Below are 19,841 nucleotides of genomic sequence, written 5' to 3' on the forward strand. Positions count from 1 at the left end.
TCCTCCTGCAGCAGATGGAAACAAATACAGAGACACATGGCCAGACATGCAGAGAGTGAGAGACCTGGGAACATGCAGCCCTAAATGGGATATCTCTGTCTATGCCCCTCCCTCAAGGCTCGGGGAACCTGGTGGAAGAGTGGAAAAGGTGTAAGAGCCAGAGCGGGAGGGAGGACACCAACAAGGCCCTGTTGTCAACATAATCAGCACATAGGAATTCACAGAGAATAGGGCAGCATCCCAGGACCTTCCCAGCTCTGCACTAGGTCCTCTGCCTATATATTATAGCTTCCAGTCTAGTGTTTATGGATTCCTGGGTGTACCAACAAGTGGGTCTCTAATTTTTGAGCCTTCTCTTTGACTCTTTCCTTCTGTCTTGTCCAACTCTAATATGTTAGTTCTATTTTATTATCTTCTAGAATTGTGGGTTTTTTTTTTTTTCTAATGACAGACATAAAGGAAGGAGATCAATATTGGGTAAGAAGTGGGGAAGAACTAGGAGGAGTAGGGGGGACCATAATCAAGATATTTTATGTGAAAAAATATTTTCAATAAAAGGGGGTAAAGTGGCCCCTATTTGGGGCTGGATGCCCTGGTTTCAATATGTAGTATTCCTCAGAGGATCATGATTTGGTTGGTTGGCCCAAGATTTTGGTGCTTTTTCAGGGTATGTGAAAACTCCCTAGGATGGGGCTTTGTTGGAGGAAGTCAGTCGCTCGCCACTGTTCTTGGGCCCTGACCACTTCCTGTCTGCCTCCTGGGCCACTGCTCTAGCGTGCTGCTGTGTTCATCGTTATCACCTGTGTGATGTGTGCGCTGACACCTCTGAAGTTGGGCAAGATAAACCTGTCTGTCTTCTACAAAAATGAAACAAAATGAAACAAAGTGGGCATATGATTTTTTTTAAAAAGTATTTTACATATTAGGTTCATTATTTAAATATAATTTAAAATTTCCTAGTTCTAATTCTTCTTTGGTAAGTATTGATAAATTGTAAATAAAGCCCTTGGAACCAACAGTACAGTTTATACAACGGGGTCCTGAGTCCAAAATGTATGAAAACAACTGATTTGAATGTAAATTCTAAAAGCATTTTCCTTTTTGGCTGTGAGAAATAGGGGAACCCCTAGGTCTGAGGCGTGAGTGGTTGACTACATGGCATTCACTACTTACAGATCTAGTGACGACTGGCCTTTTGAGACACGACGACTCCAAGTGCAGAGGAGGAGATTGTGGAAGTCCTGTAGACCATGGGATTTTCTTTTCCCTGGGGAAGATCTTTTGGTCGATTGTCATAGTTACTGCTTGTTAAAACTAGTAAAGCATTAATTAAGGTCTGTGGACTTCATGGTTAAAATGATCTTTTATACAGACACAAATAACATTTTAAAATCAGAGTCTCTAGTAGCATTAACTCACAGTAGGTACCCTTCTGGTAAGCAAATCCTGCCCACACATTCTTGGGGACAGGACCTGGAGCCTTGTGTTTTAGCACAATGTCTTTTTTTCCACAGTGTGATTCTTTCTCTCCCTATTGTCCTGGCCTGTCTATGAGAGGCCATCACCACCAGGCCCTTGACCATATCAACTTATCAACATGCTGATTTCATGCAGTTTGGGTAGGAATAGGTCTAGATTTTGGGACACTGGCTGTGAGCTATATTTTTAAAAAATGAAAAGTCAAACTATTTCCTGTCTGCATCTAACTGATAAGTAAACCTAGTGCCTTGTCTGTTAGAGGCACTACCTTTGAAAGGACTGGCAAATGGATTCACTTCCATTTCTACTGAAATGAAGCTCATCTGATGCATCTCCCGCTTTCTCCTCATCTCAAAATTTCAATCCTCAGCCATCTCCATCTTCCTTCTCAGTAACGCTAGCCCTTGGCCTCCACTCTTGCCCTCTCTCTATTGCATACTGCCACGTTACTTACTTTTAGTCATAGTTTAAATGCATTCCTTCTCCATTCTCAAGCCTAGAAACAGTCTATGCTAAACAAAATGTCTATCCTCCATTGTAGCATTAAGGTAACATACTCTGTTCCTTTGGCCCCTCTTCCTCTTCTCTAAACAGATCCCAGTTTCTCTTTCCCTTACCCTCAAATATCAGTTATGTGTAAAGGACTCTGGAAAACTTTCTATTGCCAGCTCCTACTTTTTCGATGAGATCTTGTTTCTAAGTTCTGCCATTCAGTTGCTGGCTCTAAAATGGATTTTTAAGTCTTGTGCTTGCATCCATCTTAATAAGTCCCACTTTGGCTCTTACCTCCTTACCCGACATCATCCCTTCGTGGCCCCCATGTCTGTTGTCCCCCATGTATAGTTCTTGGCCTAGGGAATAACTAATGAAGACCATTTTGTCTTCCATGGTTTCTTAGTTCATTTCATCATTTCTGTTCTATGTGTGGTTACAGAGACTGAGCTTTAAAGGATATTTGCTTCCACCGGTAAGAACAGAATATCATGCTCTGTCATGATTTCAATATTGTGGGAGATGTGTGCTGAGCCCTTGGCGCCATCTTCTCCAACAGCCATGGCAAATAGCTCTACTTTTAGTTCTGCTTGCAAACCAGCAGCCACCTGTAAGACAGCAAATACTGGCTTTAAAACTAATTTTGACAACATAGCTAAATTCTCTCAACTTCATTTTTCTTGTCCATAAACTTGGCACTAGTAAATATAAGCACGTGTGGAGAGTGAGTGCAGTCCCGAGTGAAGGTGTATTATTGCCGTGAGCTTGGCAGTGACAAGACCCCTGTGCCTGAGACCCACTGGAGTGTCAAAGCCTTTGGCCGACCCTTGGTCAGTGCCTGAATGTTGACGGTAAGTGTGGAAGCAGCTACACCAGCTACTGCAGCTTCCTTTTCCGGGGCATTTACAGCCTGAGACCACTCCCCTACAGAGAACTCCAAAGCAAGATTAGCTAAGCCTGTCTCTGCAACTCCACTACCAAATGGTCCACTAGATCCCACCTTCTCTGGATGTGTGTCTCTCCTTCATTTCCTTGTCACCCCAGTGGTCACATTTCCACAGCCCAGCTGCGTGCATCAAAACATATCTGTCAGAATTATCTAGAATAGTGTAGAATTCCAGGAAATAAATGGGACTGATGAGAAACTTCTGAAGGATGTTGGAATTTGTGTCTGAAATATTCCCAAAGGTCATATAGGAAAAGTTTAGTGTTAACTCGTGGCACTATCAGGAGCTGAGAGAAGCTTAAGGAAATCAGGTGGTGGTGGTGCATGCCTTTAATCCCAGCATTCCGAGAGGCAGCGCTGTCAGTTTAAGGTCAGCCTGGTCTACAGAGTGAGTTCCAGGGTAGCAAGGGCTACATGGAGAAGCAACAACAAAAACTTTATGGATCTGGGCTTAATGCCAAGCAAGGAGGTCATTGAAGAGGGGGTGGTTCCTCTATTTCTCTGCTTCCTGACAGCCATCAAGAAAGCAGTTTTGCTCTCCCATGTGTCTCTGCCCTGATATTCCACAGATCCCCAAAACAAAGGGCCAAGTGATTACAAAGTGAAACCCCTGAAGCTGTAAGCCAGAGCAAACCTTGTTTCCTTTTAGACTGACTGACACAAAGACAAAAACTAAGTGCTGTGTGTGTGTGTGTGTTGGGGGAGGGGACAGGGACTAAATGACAGGACATGACAGGACATTAGAAGTGAAGACAAAACTGTTGCAATACCCATAACTGTTTTTCTCCTAGTTTTCTGTCTCCATTGGTCTCTTCCCCCCCCCCCAGATCCCTAAACAGATGCCAAAGTTCTCTTTCCCATATTATCATACATCAGCAATATGTAGAGGACACTTGAATTCTGAACCGAGATCTCTGTTTAATTTCTGACCTCAAAACCTTAAGTCATATCGTTATATCCATCCTACAATCCAGTTGTGTGATTTCTTGAGGGTTGGTAGTGAGTTTCTGTCTGCTGGTTGATAAAGGTAGATTTCATCTAAGACAAATGTGAATGTAATATAAGAAACTTGATGAGTCTCCTATCGATTGGTCTCTGAGATTCTAATATAGGATATGGAGTGTGATGGGCCAGTAGAGGGAGACAGAATTGGTGTAGATACCAAACTGCCTAGGTCTGAATGCCAGGAAGAGGTTTGTACCAACAAAGAAGAAACCTGATATATACTGAAAAAGTGTGACAAGGTATTGGGCTGCTTGTTTTGTTCTTGGAAGGTACACTAGCCAGGAAGGGAAGAGATGTTTGTGTTTCTAAGCTGCCTGTCCAGGGGGCTGGTTAAAAAGCAGACTTGGGAACAGCTATCTAAAAAAAATAAATAAATAAATCACACACTACCACATGGAGAGCAATTAGATACAAATGGAAAATTTAAATACAGTTTTATAAATGATAGAGTTGAAAAATGTTCAGCAGAGTATGGGTATGCATGCTGGAGCAGATGCCGACAGTTCTGAAAGTCCCGGACTTGGTCCTCCAAGCCTAGCAATCAGAGAGCTGGCTAGTGATGAAAATCCACGGGAGAGCTGGAGCAGGGCCCACGGCTACCCAGGACTAGAGCACATTCTTTCAGTGCTGGCAGCTAACCAAGCTGAACAGTGGTTAGATTTACATAGAAAGAAGACTATAGATTATATTTTTTTTTTTGTCAGAGCCAAAACCTACTTTCACAAGGGAGAAAGAAATGCCCTTATAGTATGGTGAGCTTCAAAGACTACACACCAAGGTTTTTACTACTTATAAAGGTTGATCCAGCAGGCACTTAGCTGTTGGAACAATCTGTTTTGTAAGATTAAAATGAGATTTACTAACTTCTTGAAACAGTAGAAGAAGGGCTTGCTTTGATTTTTTTATCAAGAGTCTGATATCTTTTTAATATGTTTATTTGGGGATATGGGTGCACAGGCCTGCACTTAGACACACATATTTGCCATGATAACTATGTGTGGAGGTTAGAGGACAACTTTCAGGGCTTGGCTCTGTTTTTACCACATAGGTCAGGTCTTGAGGCTTGGTGGCAAGCACTTTAACCTGCTGAGCTATCTCACTGGCCCCAGCATTCTGAAATCTTGGTATCGTACAGTGGTGAGTTCATTCAGAAAAAGCGAATAAGCATAGATTGGTGGATGTAATGTCAATGTTGGCATATCTTTGGAATTTCAGCCTGTGGCCCACTGTTCTGCTATAGATTGTGAAAGGCAAACTAGGAGTGTGCTACAAACATCTGGCTTATACACCTTCATAGACCAGCTGAGGAAAACAAGGTTCGGAGCATTAATGCCCAACCTTGCCTGGTGCAAGATGGTCATCACAAGAAGCTGGTAGACTGTAGTGCACTTAGGCTGATCTGTGTATATGAGTAACAAGTGTGGCTGCTTTAGTGCCTTCTCTTGTGCTTGCTACAGGACTACATACCCTTGCTGCCTCTTCTCCTGAGCCTGCACACACCCACTTCTGTGCCTATGAATTCGTAAGCCCACTGGCGTTCCTACTTCATTCTGGCCATACCCATCTAAGTGCCTCCTGCGTGCCTGGCTCTGTTAGGCTCCTGTATTCCATCCCTCTTCCCTGGCTCTATTAGTAGCACATGACATGAGTCCGGCAGTTACTGAGACATGAAGAGCCTGGCGGAGCAGCCAGGTGAAGTGCTCACAAGACGGTTAGTTTTAATTTGAGATAAACTTGTGTTTATCTTATATAACATTTCTAAATATATATTGCTAAAGTAAGTAGGAATATAAATGAATATTCACTTAATATTCACTTTTTAAAAATGAAACATCCCATTGGTTTAGGCTTTATTTTTGATTTTCATTTCTTTTTTGTGTTTATATTTAACTGAAACACAGAGGTGTCTATATGTATAGGGCACAGTGTGATGTTTGGATGCATGTACACAATTAGTGATGCTCCTTCTGTGTAACTAGCATGACCATCACATTCCAACACTCATCCTTTGTGTTGAGAATACTGAAGAAAGAAAAACAATACTTTTTTTTCATGTAACTTGGTGTAGCCATTCCTTGGCATAGTTCCAGATTTCCTGATTTACAGGTTTTAAATTTGTGTTTTCAGAGTATGTTGAAGAAATAAAACAGCTGATGACTTTAATAAAATAATGTGATTTCCTATTATTATGCTAGATAATATTCTCTGGAAAGCACAAGAAAGCAAGCTATGTTTATATAAAGTAGAAAGAATAGGATGGTTATTTTCATGGAGAATATGTTGCTTTTCAGAAAAACTCATTTTTTTAAATCTATGTATGAGATCTTTTCCCCCTGCATGTATATCTGTGTACTACATCCTCCATGAAGTGTCTGAGGAGTCCAGAGAAGACCTCCTGGATCCCCTGGAACCAGACTTACCTGTGGTCATGATCTGCCAGGTGGGTGCTGCAAACAGATCCTGGGTCTTCAGCAAGACCAACAGGTACTCTTAATTAACTATCCAACTCTCCAGTCCCCAAGAATTCAAATGTTAAAAAGGTCATTTGCATATGACTGTACATTACTGAACTCCTGTGACAAGTGAGGACAACTTCCCCTGTGTCTGGCTGAAGTATTTATTTATTTATTTACTTACTTACTTACTTATTTTACTTGTAGTATTTTTTTTTTTTTAATGAGGAGTCACAGAGGGGACCAATCTAGGGAATCTCTTCCCGATGATAGGAGAAATATTAGACCCACTCGTGTCAGAATCATATAAAATGAAGGAGTTCAGGATGATGGTATAAAAGCCAACTTCAATGTAAGCATATTCACATGTGTTCATGAAAACACGCGTGAACATAGACACTTGATAACATATGAACTTACAGGCCCAGGTTTATATGTCACTTTCAATCCAGTGCTGGGTGGGGGCTGCTTCACTCTAAACCTACAAGGAAAAAAAAATGGAAGAAAATGTATGCTGTAATGAACACAAAGCAATGAAGGAGCTAGGGTGCTACAAACCTCAGAAGGTGGAGCCAGGGGTCCATACCAGGTATAAACATGCTTTCCAGGGAATCCATAGCATGTGCAAAGAATCAAAGGCTTAAGACTCCATTGAGAATAGACTTTGGGATCAACCTGTTTCATACCTGCCCTTTCAACAGTTTTCATCAGCATGAACCAGACTCCAGCCTGTATTCCTACCCTTTGTTACTGCTTGGTGAAGGGCCCAGGTAGGGCACTGCCAGTGGTTGGCGGTTTGTGCCTTGCAGCAGAGCTGTCAGTATTAATGTGAATGCTGACAGCCAGGTCATGCAGCTCTAGAACAATGGCACTTTGGGGAAACAGCGGAGCATGGAGCGGGCTTTCCCTTGACTCCCTGTGGGCTTGCATGCTTGCGGGGGGGGGGGGGGGGGGGGGGGACTGAAGGAGAGCAGAAAATGAGAGGGCTTGAGAAGTCTCACTTGAGTGTGCTCACAGGGGCTGCTTGTGCATCTCTTTTCCTGCTTGCACTTTGTGGGTTCTGCCTGGGGATGAAAGGCCTGGAGTTCTCTGCAAAGGAGAGCCTGCTGGCGCACTGGCTCCTACCCCTCTCCTACCATCTGCTTTGCTGTCTAACAGTCATAGCTAAACAAGTAGTGGAGTGAAATCTCTAAAGCCAGAGAGACAGAGTATACATAGATAGAGTCTACTAGTTTAGGGATGATTCTCTATTTCCTTTCACCCATTTCATTAGTAACACCTGGAAAGAAAAGAAATTGCCATAGTGTCTGTTGGGGAGCCAACATTCCTAAAGGTGGGGTTTGCCTCAACTAAAAGGTAACTGTAATTTTCCAAATTGGATGCTTCTGTCATTTTTCTTTATTTCATTTCCATCCCAGAGTCATAAACATTTTCAAAGGGTTTGTCATTATATAAGAAGAACTCTGCAACTGCAATATTTATTGCATTTCAATGAAAACCTTTCCGACATACATACTGTGCTTTAGCCTCAGTTCAGAACAGAACTGAGGTCTCTTTGTAATTCTAAGTGGCCTTGGCACAGATTTATAGTATATTCATCCAATAAAAATGAGTGAAAAATCTCAGTGTGGCTCTAGTGACTACAATAAAGTGAAGTCTTTTAGTGTGGTAGAGACAGCAATGACCTGCTTGGTATTCAGAAAGCCTGAGCTTCCTCCTGCTAGCCTGCAAGACCTTGACACAGATTATTCTGATTCATTATATATAAGGTGTCAGAAGGCTCAAAGATTTCATTGGTTTGGGTCTAGAAAAACACCAGGTATGTTTTCAGAACCATACGTAAACTGAACTGTGTGTTAAGATACTCATTAATAAGTTAGGTCTTCATAGCTAAAATTACCATAGTACTTCAGTTATTCTTTTTGTCTTAATCAGGCAGAAATAGTGTGATTAAAAATAGTGTGATTTCAAAATCAAAATCAAAAGGAAATTTAAAAGAAAGGAAGACACAAACATCAGGCCACGACTGAGGCAATCTCTAGAAATTACCATCTGTTCTACTAGTAGAAAACTTGTGGCCAAGAAGGAAAGAGGAACTATATTCAAACTGCTAAAAGGAAATATCTGCCCAGCAAGGCTGTCCTTCAGAAATAATTGATTTTATAAACCATCAAAAGCCAAGGAAATATATTACCACTGAACTTATCTTACAAGAATGCTTAATGAGGTTCTTCAAGAAGAAACAAAAGGATGGAAATTACCATCATGAATATGTATGTAACTATAAAACTTACTGGAAAAGGGAGATGCATAAATGAAGTGGAGCACTCCAGTACTGTAATATTATTAACTATTAACTACATATTCATCATGGTCATAACATGCATATCTGTAATATTAACTACATATTCATCATGGTCATAGCATGCATATCTGTAATATTAACTACATATTCATCATGGTCATAGCATGCATATCTGTAATATTATTAACTACATATTCATCATGGTCATAGCATGCATATCTTTGTCATGAAGTTTAAAGCCAAAGTGATCAAAAATATAGAGACATTAACTAGGAAATAAATCATATAAAGACACAAATTCTGACAATGTATACCTAGATTGTGTGGAGGGCAAAGCCCCACATTTGTGTACACAGTGGAAGCTGTTGTCAGCTAAGGTGCTTGGTGAAGTGGGTTGTGGTACCTTCCTTTAATTACAGGAGAAGAAGGAAGAGCTCTGTGAATTAAAGAAGAGCCTAATCCCCATTTCCAGTTGCAGGCCAGTAAAGGTACATAGTGGGCCATGGCTTTAAAGAAGCAAGCAAGGTTTAATCTAGTAGCATTAGAGCCTGTGCTGAGGTGACGAAAGTCGGGCCCTGCTGAGCTATGGCGGGACAAGAGCTTGTCAGCTTCTGTTGGAGCCTGGAGCAGCCCCCAGAGGATTATCTCTGCTTCTAGAGTGTTTACCGAGCCTTGAGGGTTTCTGCACAGAACACCTTTCCAAAACGTTGTTTCAAGGAAAATTCCAGACATTCAGATCTAAATCCAGGTCTAGATCTTAATCTAGGTTTAGGCCCAGAAGTTGTCTATGGTATTATATAAGGTTACAATCTTGGTCCCGCTTCCATAGATGCTCCAAGAACAGGTCTTACAGCCAAGATTATCAAAATTGTTCTGGACGGCAAGGCCATTCCCTCAGTGCTTTCTTAAATGCATCTTGCTGACAATCAGGGAAAAGTGTGACTGCAGCTATGATCTTGGAATGTTTAGGTTGAGTGTGTATGCCACAGAAGGAGATCTAAGGGAAGCCTTCTCTAAATATGGTGCCATGGCCTTTGTGTCTCCTATGCATGAACAGACCAGGCTTTTGAAGATTTGTCTCTGAAATGTAGATGATGCCAAGGAAGCTAAAGAGCATTCGAAAGGAATGGAGCTTAACAGATGTGGAATTAGAGTTTATTTCTCTTTAATAAAAAGGGCGCATAGCCCAATACCAGGAGTTCTGGAGAGGCTCCTTTTTGTCATGTGGTTTGCATTTAATAGTAGGCTTCTATCTTCACAGCACCCCAGATTTAGTAGGAAAACCTCTTAAATGAACTTTTGTACAACTGAAGCATCTCAGCTGTCAAATTTTGCACTGTAAAAAAAATACATGCAAAACATCCTTTTCTAAAACACTTAATTTTGGGCAAAGCTCTAAACTACACAAATGCAGAATGAAAACAGTGTGTCAAATCCCACACTGTTGGGATTCACACAGAGGGCAGGATCTGGGTTATGATGATGGGATATTACAGCAGATCATACTGAAAAGGTGGTAGAAGAGGAGGTGATGGAGCCCTGCACAGAGCATGGAACTGCATCGGCGCAGGACACCCAAGACCAAGGTCTCAGCACAAAGGAGACTTGTTTGCCACAAAGGCACAGTGGGCAGAGAATGTAAGTCAAAGACAGGAGATAGACGACAAGAAAGAAGGGTAAAGGAACAAGAGAGAGGGGAAAGGTATTTGTCCCCAGAGAGCGACAAAGGACTGCCTCTAGATAGAGAGGAGACAGATGTGGCACATAGGCAAATGGTGGTTTATAAAGGTAAAAAGGAAAACCCCCATGTTAGGATGAAGTATTTAATTTTAATTGGGCATGTTAACTAGGTGAGCCAAAGGGGGCTTTTGTTTGCTGGACTTTTGATACTTTGATAGCTGAACCTTGGTAGCCTCAGGGAGAAGAAGTGGTCAAACAAGGGAAGAGACCTTGGTGGCTAACTTTAGGAATAGAGTCTGATGGTTTTTAGCCAGGCAGAGGGACTGAGGGAGAAGGGCAAGGCCTGCCAGAGCCATGTTTGCCATGCTCAAGCTGGCCAGAGTCCCTCAGTCAGTTTCTCCATTCCACAGTAGAGGAGGTTGTGGGTCCCATACCTGACCATACTACTGGCCTTAACTCTTCCAAAGCATGGCCCATCACAGAGCTGGGGTATTGTTGGTGAATGATATTTTCTATCAGTCCCTAGTGCTGAGTGAAGTTACGTGACTTATACTTTTGAGGAGGATTTCATTTGATGGAGTTGACATGCTGTTTTCATTCTGCACTTGCGCAGTTCAGAGCTTTGTTCAAAATTAAGAGTTTTAGAAAAGTATGTATTTTTTTACAGTCCAAATGTTGACAACTGAGATGCTTCTATTGTAGAAAACAACTCATTTTAATGGTTTTGATGCTAAAGATTAAAGCCTACTCTGAAATACTATCATCTGACCAAAAGCAACAATAAGCAGTTTGATTATTTAAAAAATGATGTAACCTCATTGTAACCACAAGACAGCTACAGCAAGCATATGAATGATAGCAGGAAGGGAACACTTAAAACCATGGACAAGTATCAAACCACAGAGCTATACAACTAGAGAGTAAAGAAAAAAGCCAGATATCAAACAATAAGGTGGCGCCCAAGTCTGTCACTGCTAATGTCCGAGTAGTCAGAGGACACCACATGCTAGACTAGATGAAGTAAGATCCAGCTCCCTGCTGCCTGTGAGCAAACCCCTTGAGGTTCAAGGGTAAACCGAGCTGAAAGTGAAAAGACTTTTCTGTACAAATGCTAAACAAAAGATCACAGATGGAGTTGCCCAAATTTATGACTTTGAAGGTTCACTGCAAGCCAAAAACATGGGCGAAAAGAAAGGTGGACTCATAAGGAAGCAATCTAATTTTATGGTGAGTAATTATTTATAATACAACTTTTTGACTTGCCTGAATTTTGAGGTGGCAACTGTGATTTCTTTTCCCACTGTCTATATTTTATTCCCTTTAGCTAGCAAAAATTCATAATTGACAGATTACAAATATAAATATCATATAGTAGACATACAAGGAAATCTTTTTAGCATCCATATGAAAAGTCCTTTCATGTTCCTTCCCGTGTGCCCTTGAACCTCAAAGGGTTTGCTCACAGGCTGCAGGGAGCTGGATCTTCTGCTTTATCCTTCCAGCTAGTGCACCACTTGGTGTCTACTGACAAGAAAATTTAAGCATACAAGGAAAACACTGATAAAAATAAAGGGAAAACAAGTAGCAATAAAATACTCTCTGGAGAGATGGCTCAGTGGTTAAGAGCATTGACCACAGTGCTCTTCCAGAGGTTCTGAGTTCAATTTCCAGCAACCACATGGTGGCTCACAAGCATCTGTAATGGGATTTGATGCCCTCTTCTGGTGTGTCTGAAGACAGCTACAGGGTACTCATATACATAAAATAAATACAATACTAATCAGAGACTTCAATATCTACAATGAGTAGGTCAACTAGAAAGGAAAAAAGTTCTAGACATGCCTTCAGTCTTTGAACAAATGAACCTGGCAGACATGTACTGAAGCTTCTAAGAACAACTGACTGTAAATTCATCTCTAACACACGTGGAATGTTTAAGGTAAACCAAAGGATGATTCACAAACAAGTTTTTTAAAAGTAGATGAGTATAATAATATCTAGTATCATTTCAGACATCAGTAGCCTGAAATAATTACTCAGTTACACAAAGAATCTGGAACATTCTGTGGAAATTAAGATTAAAATTGACCATCTCAATTGACACACACAAAGTGTCTGACAAAGTCGGATATATTTTCCTAAATACAAACTCTAAATGGTTTGGGCATGGAGGGTAAGTTGCTTCACAAGATAAGGACTCCTACGAAAGGCTGAGAGATGAAGTCTTTCCTCTTGATGCCTGATGAAAGGTGAATGTACTCACTCTTACCACTTTTATTCATCATAGCATGAAAAACACTAACATTAGCCACCAGATGAGAGAAAGAAAAGGCATGCAAATTGGAAAACTCAAGGTAAAATTACCTCTTCATCTAAAAGCCAGATATGCAGGAGAAAATCTGCTAGAGTGAATAAATTGTATAAAGTTGTTTGGTACAGGGTCAACCTTCAAGTATCACTAGAATTTTTATATTACACAATGATAGCTAAAATATTGAGCAGATGAGTTCACATGTGATAGCACCAAAAAGCCACACAATTAACCAGGGAACTATCAATATATTCAGAGCCAAAAAACAATGAAAAGACACTGAAAAACAGTGAAAGACACTGAAGGAAAGAAATGAATGCAAAGATGCCCTGTGTCCATGGACTGGAAGAAAAACTCTTCAAACACCCACAAGAATAAAGGTGTGGTAGCATACACTTATAATTACAGCACTTGAGAAACTGAGACAGGAGGATTGCTGTACATTCAAGGCCAGCCAATGCTAGATACTGGGAACCTACCTCCATAAGATCAAACCAAAAGCAAAATACACACAATACTTTGCAATGTACTTGTGCATTGTGAGTCTTCTCCAAACCTCAATGGTTCCTCTTTGCAGACTGTGCTGTCTGGTTTTAGACCAGCTTGACACAAGCTAGAGTCACTGCAAAGGAGGGAGTCTCAATTAAAAAAATTCCTCAGGGCTCCCAATGGAGGGATAAAGACACCAACTCGCTCACAAAACCTTTGACCCAAAATATGTCCTGCCTACAAGAAGTGCAAAGACAAAGATGGAGCAGAGAGTAAGGGAATATGCAACCAATGACTTGGCCCAACTTGAAACCCATCCCATGGGTAAGAATCAATCCTGGATATTACTAATGATATTCTGTTAGGCTTGCAGACAGGAGCCTAGCATGACTGTACTCTGAGAGTCTCTACCTAGCAGCAGCTGACTGAAACATATGTAGATATCCACAGCCAAACATTGGGTGGAGGTCAAGAATTTTTATGGAAAAGTTGGGAGAAGGATTGAAGGCCCTGGAAGGGAATAGGAACTCCACAGGAAGACCAACAAAGTCAACTAACCGGAACCCCTGGGAGCTCTAAGAGACTGAGCCACCAATCAAAGAGCATACACTGGCTGGACTGAGGCCTCAGCACAACAGTCTCCCAATAATCCAATATGTTGGATCCCCCAACAATAGGAATAGGGACTGTCACTAAAGCTGTAGCCTGACTGTGGAATCTGTTCTCTGTCAACAGGGCTGCCTTGTCTGGCTTCATTGGGGAAGGATGTGCCTAATCCTTCAGAAACTTGATGCTTCAGGTTGGGGGGATACCAGGGGGAGTGGCTCTCAGAGGAGGAGAGGGAGCATGGGGGAGAGACTCCGGGAGAGGGGACATCTGGGGCAGTATTTGGAAAGCAAACAAACAAAGTAGTGCCACAAAACTGGGATTTTCTATATAGAAGAATAAAAATGGAGCTGCATTTAAAACCATAGCCTCAAAATCAAGCTAGAATGGACAAAAACTGAAACATGATATTTCAAACTATAAAATGCCTGGGTAAATACATAGGGGAGAAGTCTTATGGACATTGACCTTGGCAGTGGCTTTGGTTATCACACGAAAAGCCAAGGACCCAATCAAGACTGTAAGGTATCAAAGTAAAAACAAATTCTGTACTACAAATGTAATGACAAAGTGGAGTTGCATTGGAAGCAAGCAAAAAGCACAGAAAAAATAACCATAAAGCTTATTTATGAAGGGCCACTTAAAGTTACAAAGGACTCATTAGATTCAGTCCTGGAGAAAAACCCCAATAATCTGATGTAAAAATGAGCAAATTGAATTAGCATTTCTCCACAGAACACATAAACTGGCCATTAGCACATTAAAAGTAAACATTATTAATTATCAGACAAATACAAATTAAAACCATTAAGAGATGCCACTATATACCTGTAGGGCTGTGAAAGGCAGCCTGGTTTCTGGTTGAGCTAGGTTGGAAACCCTGGTGACCCTCAGGGACGGTAGGCGTTTTGCCACACTCCTGAACTCCAGGCTTCTGGCATGAGGCCACAGCTCTCCATAGGTTTGTGGCCATCAGTCACATAAGGGCAGTGCCCCAAGCACCTCCACAGGTAGAGGATGTGACCTGTGGTCACATAGCCTCAAGACAAATCTCCATTTTAATGAGGTACCTAAAGACCTGGGGGACTTAGTCAATAAACTGTCCTTCCCAGACAGCCCTCCCAGCAAAAGGTGTTTAACCCCAGGCCCGCCCTGAGAGAGTGGGGTACGGTTTACTCATCATCACTCTCTGCCATGACAATAAATGCCTTTTTTTTTATTCGATATATTTTTTTTTATTCGATATAATTTATTTACATTTCAAATGATTTCCCCTTTTCTAGCCCCCCCCCCCACTCCCCGAAAGTCCCGTAAGCCCCCTTCTCTTCCCCTGTCCTCCCTCCCACCCCTTCCCAGTTCCCCGTTCTGGTTTTGCCAAATACTGTTTCACTGAGTCTTTCCAGAACCAGGGACCACTCCTGCTTTCTTCTTGTATCTCATTTGATGTGTGGATTATGTTTTGGGTATTCCAGTTTTCTAGGTTAATAAATGCCTTAAAAACAGGGACTGCCTCTTTTCATAGGGATCTGCTGTGGGGAGCCATGGAGCAGGCCTTTGCCTAATCTCCCTCAGGAGGCCTCTTAGTGCTCCCAGCCTCCCCCAAGCCAAGCAGCCTGCCATGCAAGCCAAGGACTCTCCCTCCAGCCAGAGCTCTCCCGAATCTTTTCCCCTTTGGCCTGGGCTAGATCCAGCCCTCAGGTTTTCTCAAGCTCTTCCATGGCTCCCAATGGTGCGTGGGTGCTCAAAGATCCTGAGAACCAGCTGACTTGGGCCTCCCTGCAGGCCTGGGGACCCCTGAGCCAGCTCCAGCAGCTCCCCCAGCCCTGGAGCGGTGTCCAGCGGCTTTCCATAGCCAGACACCCGCCTGGGGCCAGTGTGGGTGTCTGGAAAAGCTATGTGGTAAGCACAGTCAAAGCCCCCTCATTCCACCTCCACCAGTGGCCCGAGTCCTGTGGCAGGGTGGATGTAGGATGCCCACACTTAACCCTATATGTACCCATTAAGATGACTATTTTAAGATAAAACCCAAAGATAAGTCATATTGGACATCTGAGCAGCTGCAGGGCCTGGTGGCCCCTCCTTTGGTAGTATAACCAAAAGAACTAAAAACTCAGACTTGTAAGTATGGATAGACACTGCTCCATACCTTCAGTGCCATTCATGATACGCAAGATAGGAAAGCAACTTAGATGCCCATCAACAGATGTGTGGATAAAAATAAGCATCGGTGAATCTAAACAATGGAATAATATTCAAACATGAACCAACCAAGAGATCATGTCTTTTGCTATAGCATGGATAAACCTAGAGGATAGCATGGCAAATAAGAGAATTCCACTTTCATGTGGACTCCAAAACACAAACACAGAAGTGGAGAACAAGAGTGGCTACCAGGGCTTGAATCAAGAACAGAGGAGGAAACAGGTCAGTCTATAAAGTGAGGGCTGGAGAGGGAGCTCAGTGGTTAAGAGCACTTATTGCTCAGTCTTCCAGAGGATGTGAGTTCTGGCTCCAGCATCTCCACTGAGTGTCTTACCACATCCTGTAAGTCCAATTCCAGGGACAATAGGGCCCCCTTGTAAGCAAGTCTAGAGACCTAATGTTTGTCAGGACTGGGAACAGGGAAACTGAACAATATACAGGATTCCTGCAGAATGAGTAGATTCTGGCTGCTCTTGACACAAAAATTACATGTATCACTGCAATCATCTTTTGAGATATCTATGTGTCCTGTGATATTATATTATGGTTCTTAAATATGCACAATACGTTTTGAGAGTACTTTTCCTATCAGGCACAAACAAATGCTTATTGAGGTTGTCACAGTTGATGATTATTACAATGTGATGGCTAATTTTGGTTGCCAACTTGATATACCTGGAAAGAGGGAACTTCAACTGAGGAACTGTATCCATCAGACTGGCCCGTAGGCAACTCTAAGTGGGGGGCATTTTCTTGATGAATGATTGATGTAGGAAGGCCCAACCCACAGTGGGTGGTGCCACCCCTGGGAAGGTGGTTTGAGTTCTATAAGAAAGTATGCTGGTTGCAGAAAAATGCAAATTGAATCATTCTTACCTCTTTATGCAAAGCTCAAGTCCAAGAGGATCAAGGACCTACACATAAAACCAGACACACTGAAGCTTATAGAGGAGAAAGTGGGGATGAATCTTGAACACGTGGGCACAGGGGAAAGGCTCCTGAATAGAACACCAATGGCCTATGCTCTAAGAACAAGAATCGACAAATGGAACCTCATAAAACTACAAAGCTTCTATAAGGCAAAGGGCATGGTCAATAGGACAAAATGGCAACCAACAAATGGGAAAAGATCTTTACCAACCCTACATCTGACAGAGGGCTCATATCCAATATATACAAAGAACTCAGGAAGTTAGACTCTACCCATTCTGGAATATATGGGGGTGGGGGAAGGGCAGAACTGGGAAAGGGAAAAGCATTTGGAATGTAAACAAAAAATATAGAAAATAAAAATAAAACAAAACAACAACAACAAAAAGAAGTTAGACTCCAGAGAGTCAAATAACCCTATTAAAACCTGGAGTACAGAGCTAAACAGGGAATTCTCAACTAAGAAATGGCTGAAACTCGAATGGCTCTAAAGCACCTAAAGAAATGTCTGGGTGTGGGGTCCCCAATGGAGGTATTGGAGGGTGGTCTGGAGGAGCTGAAGGGGTTTAGAGCCCCATGGGAAGAACAATGATGTCGGCCATCCAGATGCCCCAGGACTCCCAGGGACTGAACCATCAACCAAGGAGTACACATGGTTCCAGCCAAAAATGTGCATCAGTGGGAGGAGAGGTCCTTGGTCAGGTGAAGGCTCAGTAGATTCCCCAACAAAAAGAAATCGAGGCAGGGGGAGGTAGGAGTGGGTCAGGTGGAGGGGCATATACTTGGAGGCAGGGGGTGGGAGGAGGGGTTGGGGGTTTTCGGGGAGGAGGGAAACTAGGAAAGGTTTTACCATTTGAAATGTAAATGAAGATTATATTCAATTAAAAAAATGAAATTGCATGAGATAATAAAAAAGAAAGAAAAGGAAGCATGCTGGTACGCAATGATTCCCCCATGGTCTCTGCGTCATCTCCTACCTCCAGGTTCTTCCCTTGAGTTCCTGCCTTGTTTTCCCTTCCTGACAGAATACAACCACAACCTGGAATCAACCCTTACCTGCCCAAGTGCTTTTGATCATGGTCTTTATGGCAGCAAGAGAACAAATTAGGACACACCATTTCAAGCCTGAGTACTGATTATTGAAGTGCTTGTACAAATTGTCTTTGCTATGTTAGATCCAGAGTTGAGTAGCATTTACTGAAGCAAGAATAATGTCTTACAGAAGGAGTGAAAGCAGGTATCACCTTATTGGAGTCCAGTCTATACTGATTTGTTGAAGAATGAATGAAAGGATAAAGAAACAAATGATGTGATTAATCAGAATTCAAGATGTCATTATAGTTCAATAAGTGGTCATTAATATAGAAAAGACAAGCATTGAGGGAGCCTGGGCAGGCACCTGGTGCCTTTCTCACCTGCAGAAGTCCACGCCAACATTCTTCAGCTTCACAATGGTCGCATAGGTGTGTCCTTCTTTAAGCACTCCAAACTTCACTGATGGTGGGAGAAGGTGGAACCCGAAAGGGGATGCATTTGGGTTATAAATAGCAGCAGATGCAATGGAGGATGTATTCACTTTCCCCCCAATAGGATCTTCCACCTTTGTAGAGCAGAGACATTGACAAAAGGGAGATGGGAAGTGTTTGATTAAAGAAAATACTGCTGACATCAGAGAATAATAACCACTTAGCCGAGGGGAGACTTAAAAATGTACAGTCTTGTGCAATCCTTACAACATCCTTACATGTTTTAGGTTTTTCTTTAAAGAAAAGAAACTGCAAGTTCAAAGTTGAAATAAATCATTGAATGCCTAAGTAGCGAAGTCTTAACCCCAGGCTTGCCTGATTCTTAGGTCCAAGTTCTTAGGAGCAGTGGCTAGTCAGGGTTGCTTAGGTTCCTGCAGAATCTTCTAGAATATTCCTGCTCCTGGAGTTTCAGACTCTCTGTGTCTAGAGTAGGGAGGGCTTTGCATTTAAAATGCTCTCTGGTGTTGCCAATGCTGCTGATCAGGAAGCCACACAGTAAACTTTTACTCTCTGCCCATCACTGACATCACCCAGTAATAAGCTGCAGACTCTCCTGTCATGTATCAGACCTAGAGAGTCAGAATCTGCATCTCTAGCAAACCTGTATGCAATACACATCACATTCATGTTTTCAAGCATGATTACCAGTTACATATGCTTGGCAGAATGATGACTCGACTGTAACACGGCAATGCCATGGTGACAGCCAGCGTGTGCCATGGAAGTAAAGAAGGGGTACCCTTTTTTTTTTTTTACTTGTGAGCATAAGCAAGTATTTTTTATCAGAGCTGGTGGGAAAACTATCTAAAAGACTCTGAGGACGGACAGAAGAGAGGGAAACCCAGAGTGGCAAAAGAGAGTGAGTTGGGCAGGGTAGGATGAAAGAGTACATTTTAACTAATAGATTGCTATACTCCATTTTCAATATGAGGTGCTCTTAGGGCTTGTCAGAGTCATGGAGAACAAGAGGTACTGGGTCTCTTTCCCTCCTTGGGTGTTGGCTGGTGCCTACTGGTCTCAGAACTTTGAGAGCTGAAAGTTACAGGTCTGTGATATGACTGAGCCCATGATTAGAAAAGGAGGCGGTCTCAAGTCTCAAATTACTTATTAAAGTTTTGTACCCTAAGCTAACAAGGTGAGGGGTTTTGGAAGGGGGCATATTCTGTCATTTGGGGAAAGAGAACAGAAATTTCTTATGATAGGGTGGGTGGGAGCAGCATGACCATGACACAGCCAACCTTAAAAACCACTATCTTAACCAAATTATTGTGCCTGCTACTTTGGCCTTTTTTTCGATGCTGGCATCCCATTATGTAGAATTACATACTGAAAACTGCTTCGTTTCCAGCAAAGTCTTGAATTTATTATTCTATTTCCAACAACATAAGGTCATATTTTGTGCCAGCTCAAGTTCTTT

The 19,841-nt window shown here is 42.2% G+C and overlaps 1 protein-coding gene across 1 annotated transcript in view; it reads right to left on the minus strand.

Annotated features, from left to right (window-relative positions):
• Positions 1–1,177: 1,177 nt before the first annotated feature.
• Positions 1,178–19,841, minus strand: part of Spag17 (sperm associated antigen 17) — a 206,915-nt gene continuing 188,251 nt past the window's right edge. Inside the window, exons 45-48 of the mRNA XM_052178557.1 lie at positions 18,314–18,498; positions 6,796–6,856; positions 2,435–2,579; positions 1,178–1,317 (exon numbers count right to left, since the gene is read on the minus strand). Of these exons, the coding sequence (XP_052034517.1) occupies positions 1,178–1,317; positions 2,435–2,579; positions 6,796–6,856; positions 18,314–18,498 (531 nt within the window). The remainder of the gene's footprint in view (positions 1,318–2,434; positions 2,580–6,795; positions 6,857–18,313; positions 18,499–19,841) is intronic.

The sequence above is a fragment of the Apodemus sylvaticus genome, chromosome 4 (genome assembly GCF_947179515.1).
Source record: "Apodemus sylvaticus chromosome 4, mApoSyl1.1, whole genome shotgun sequence".
NCBI lineage: Eukaryota > Metazoa > Chordata > Mammalia > Rodentia > Muridae > Apodemus > Apodemus sylvaticus.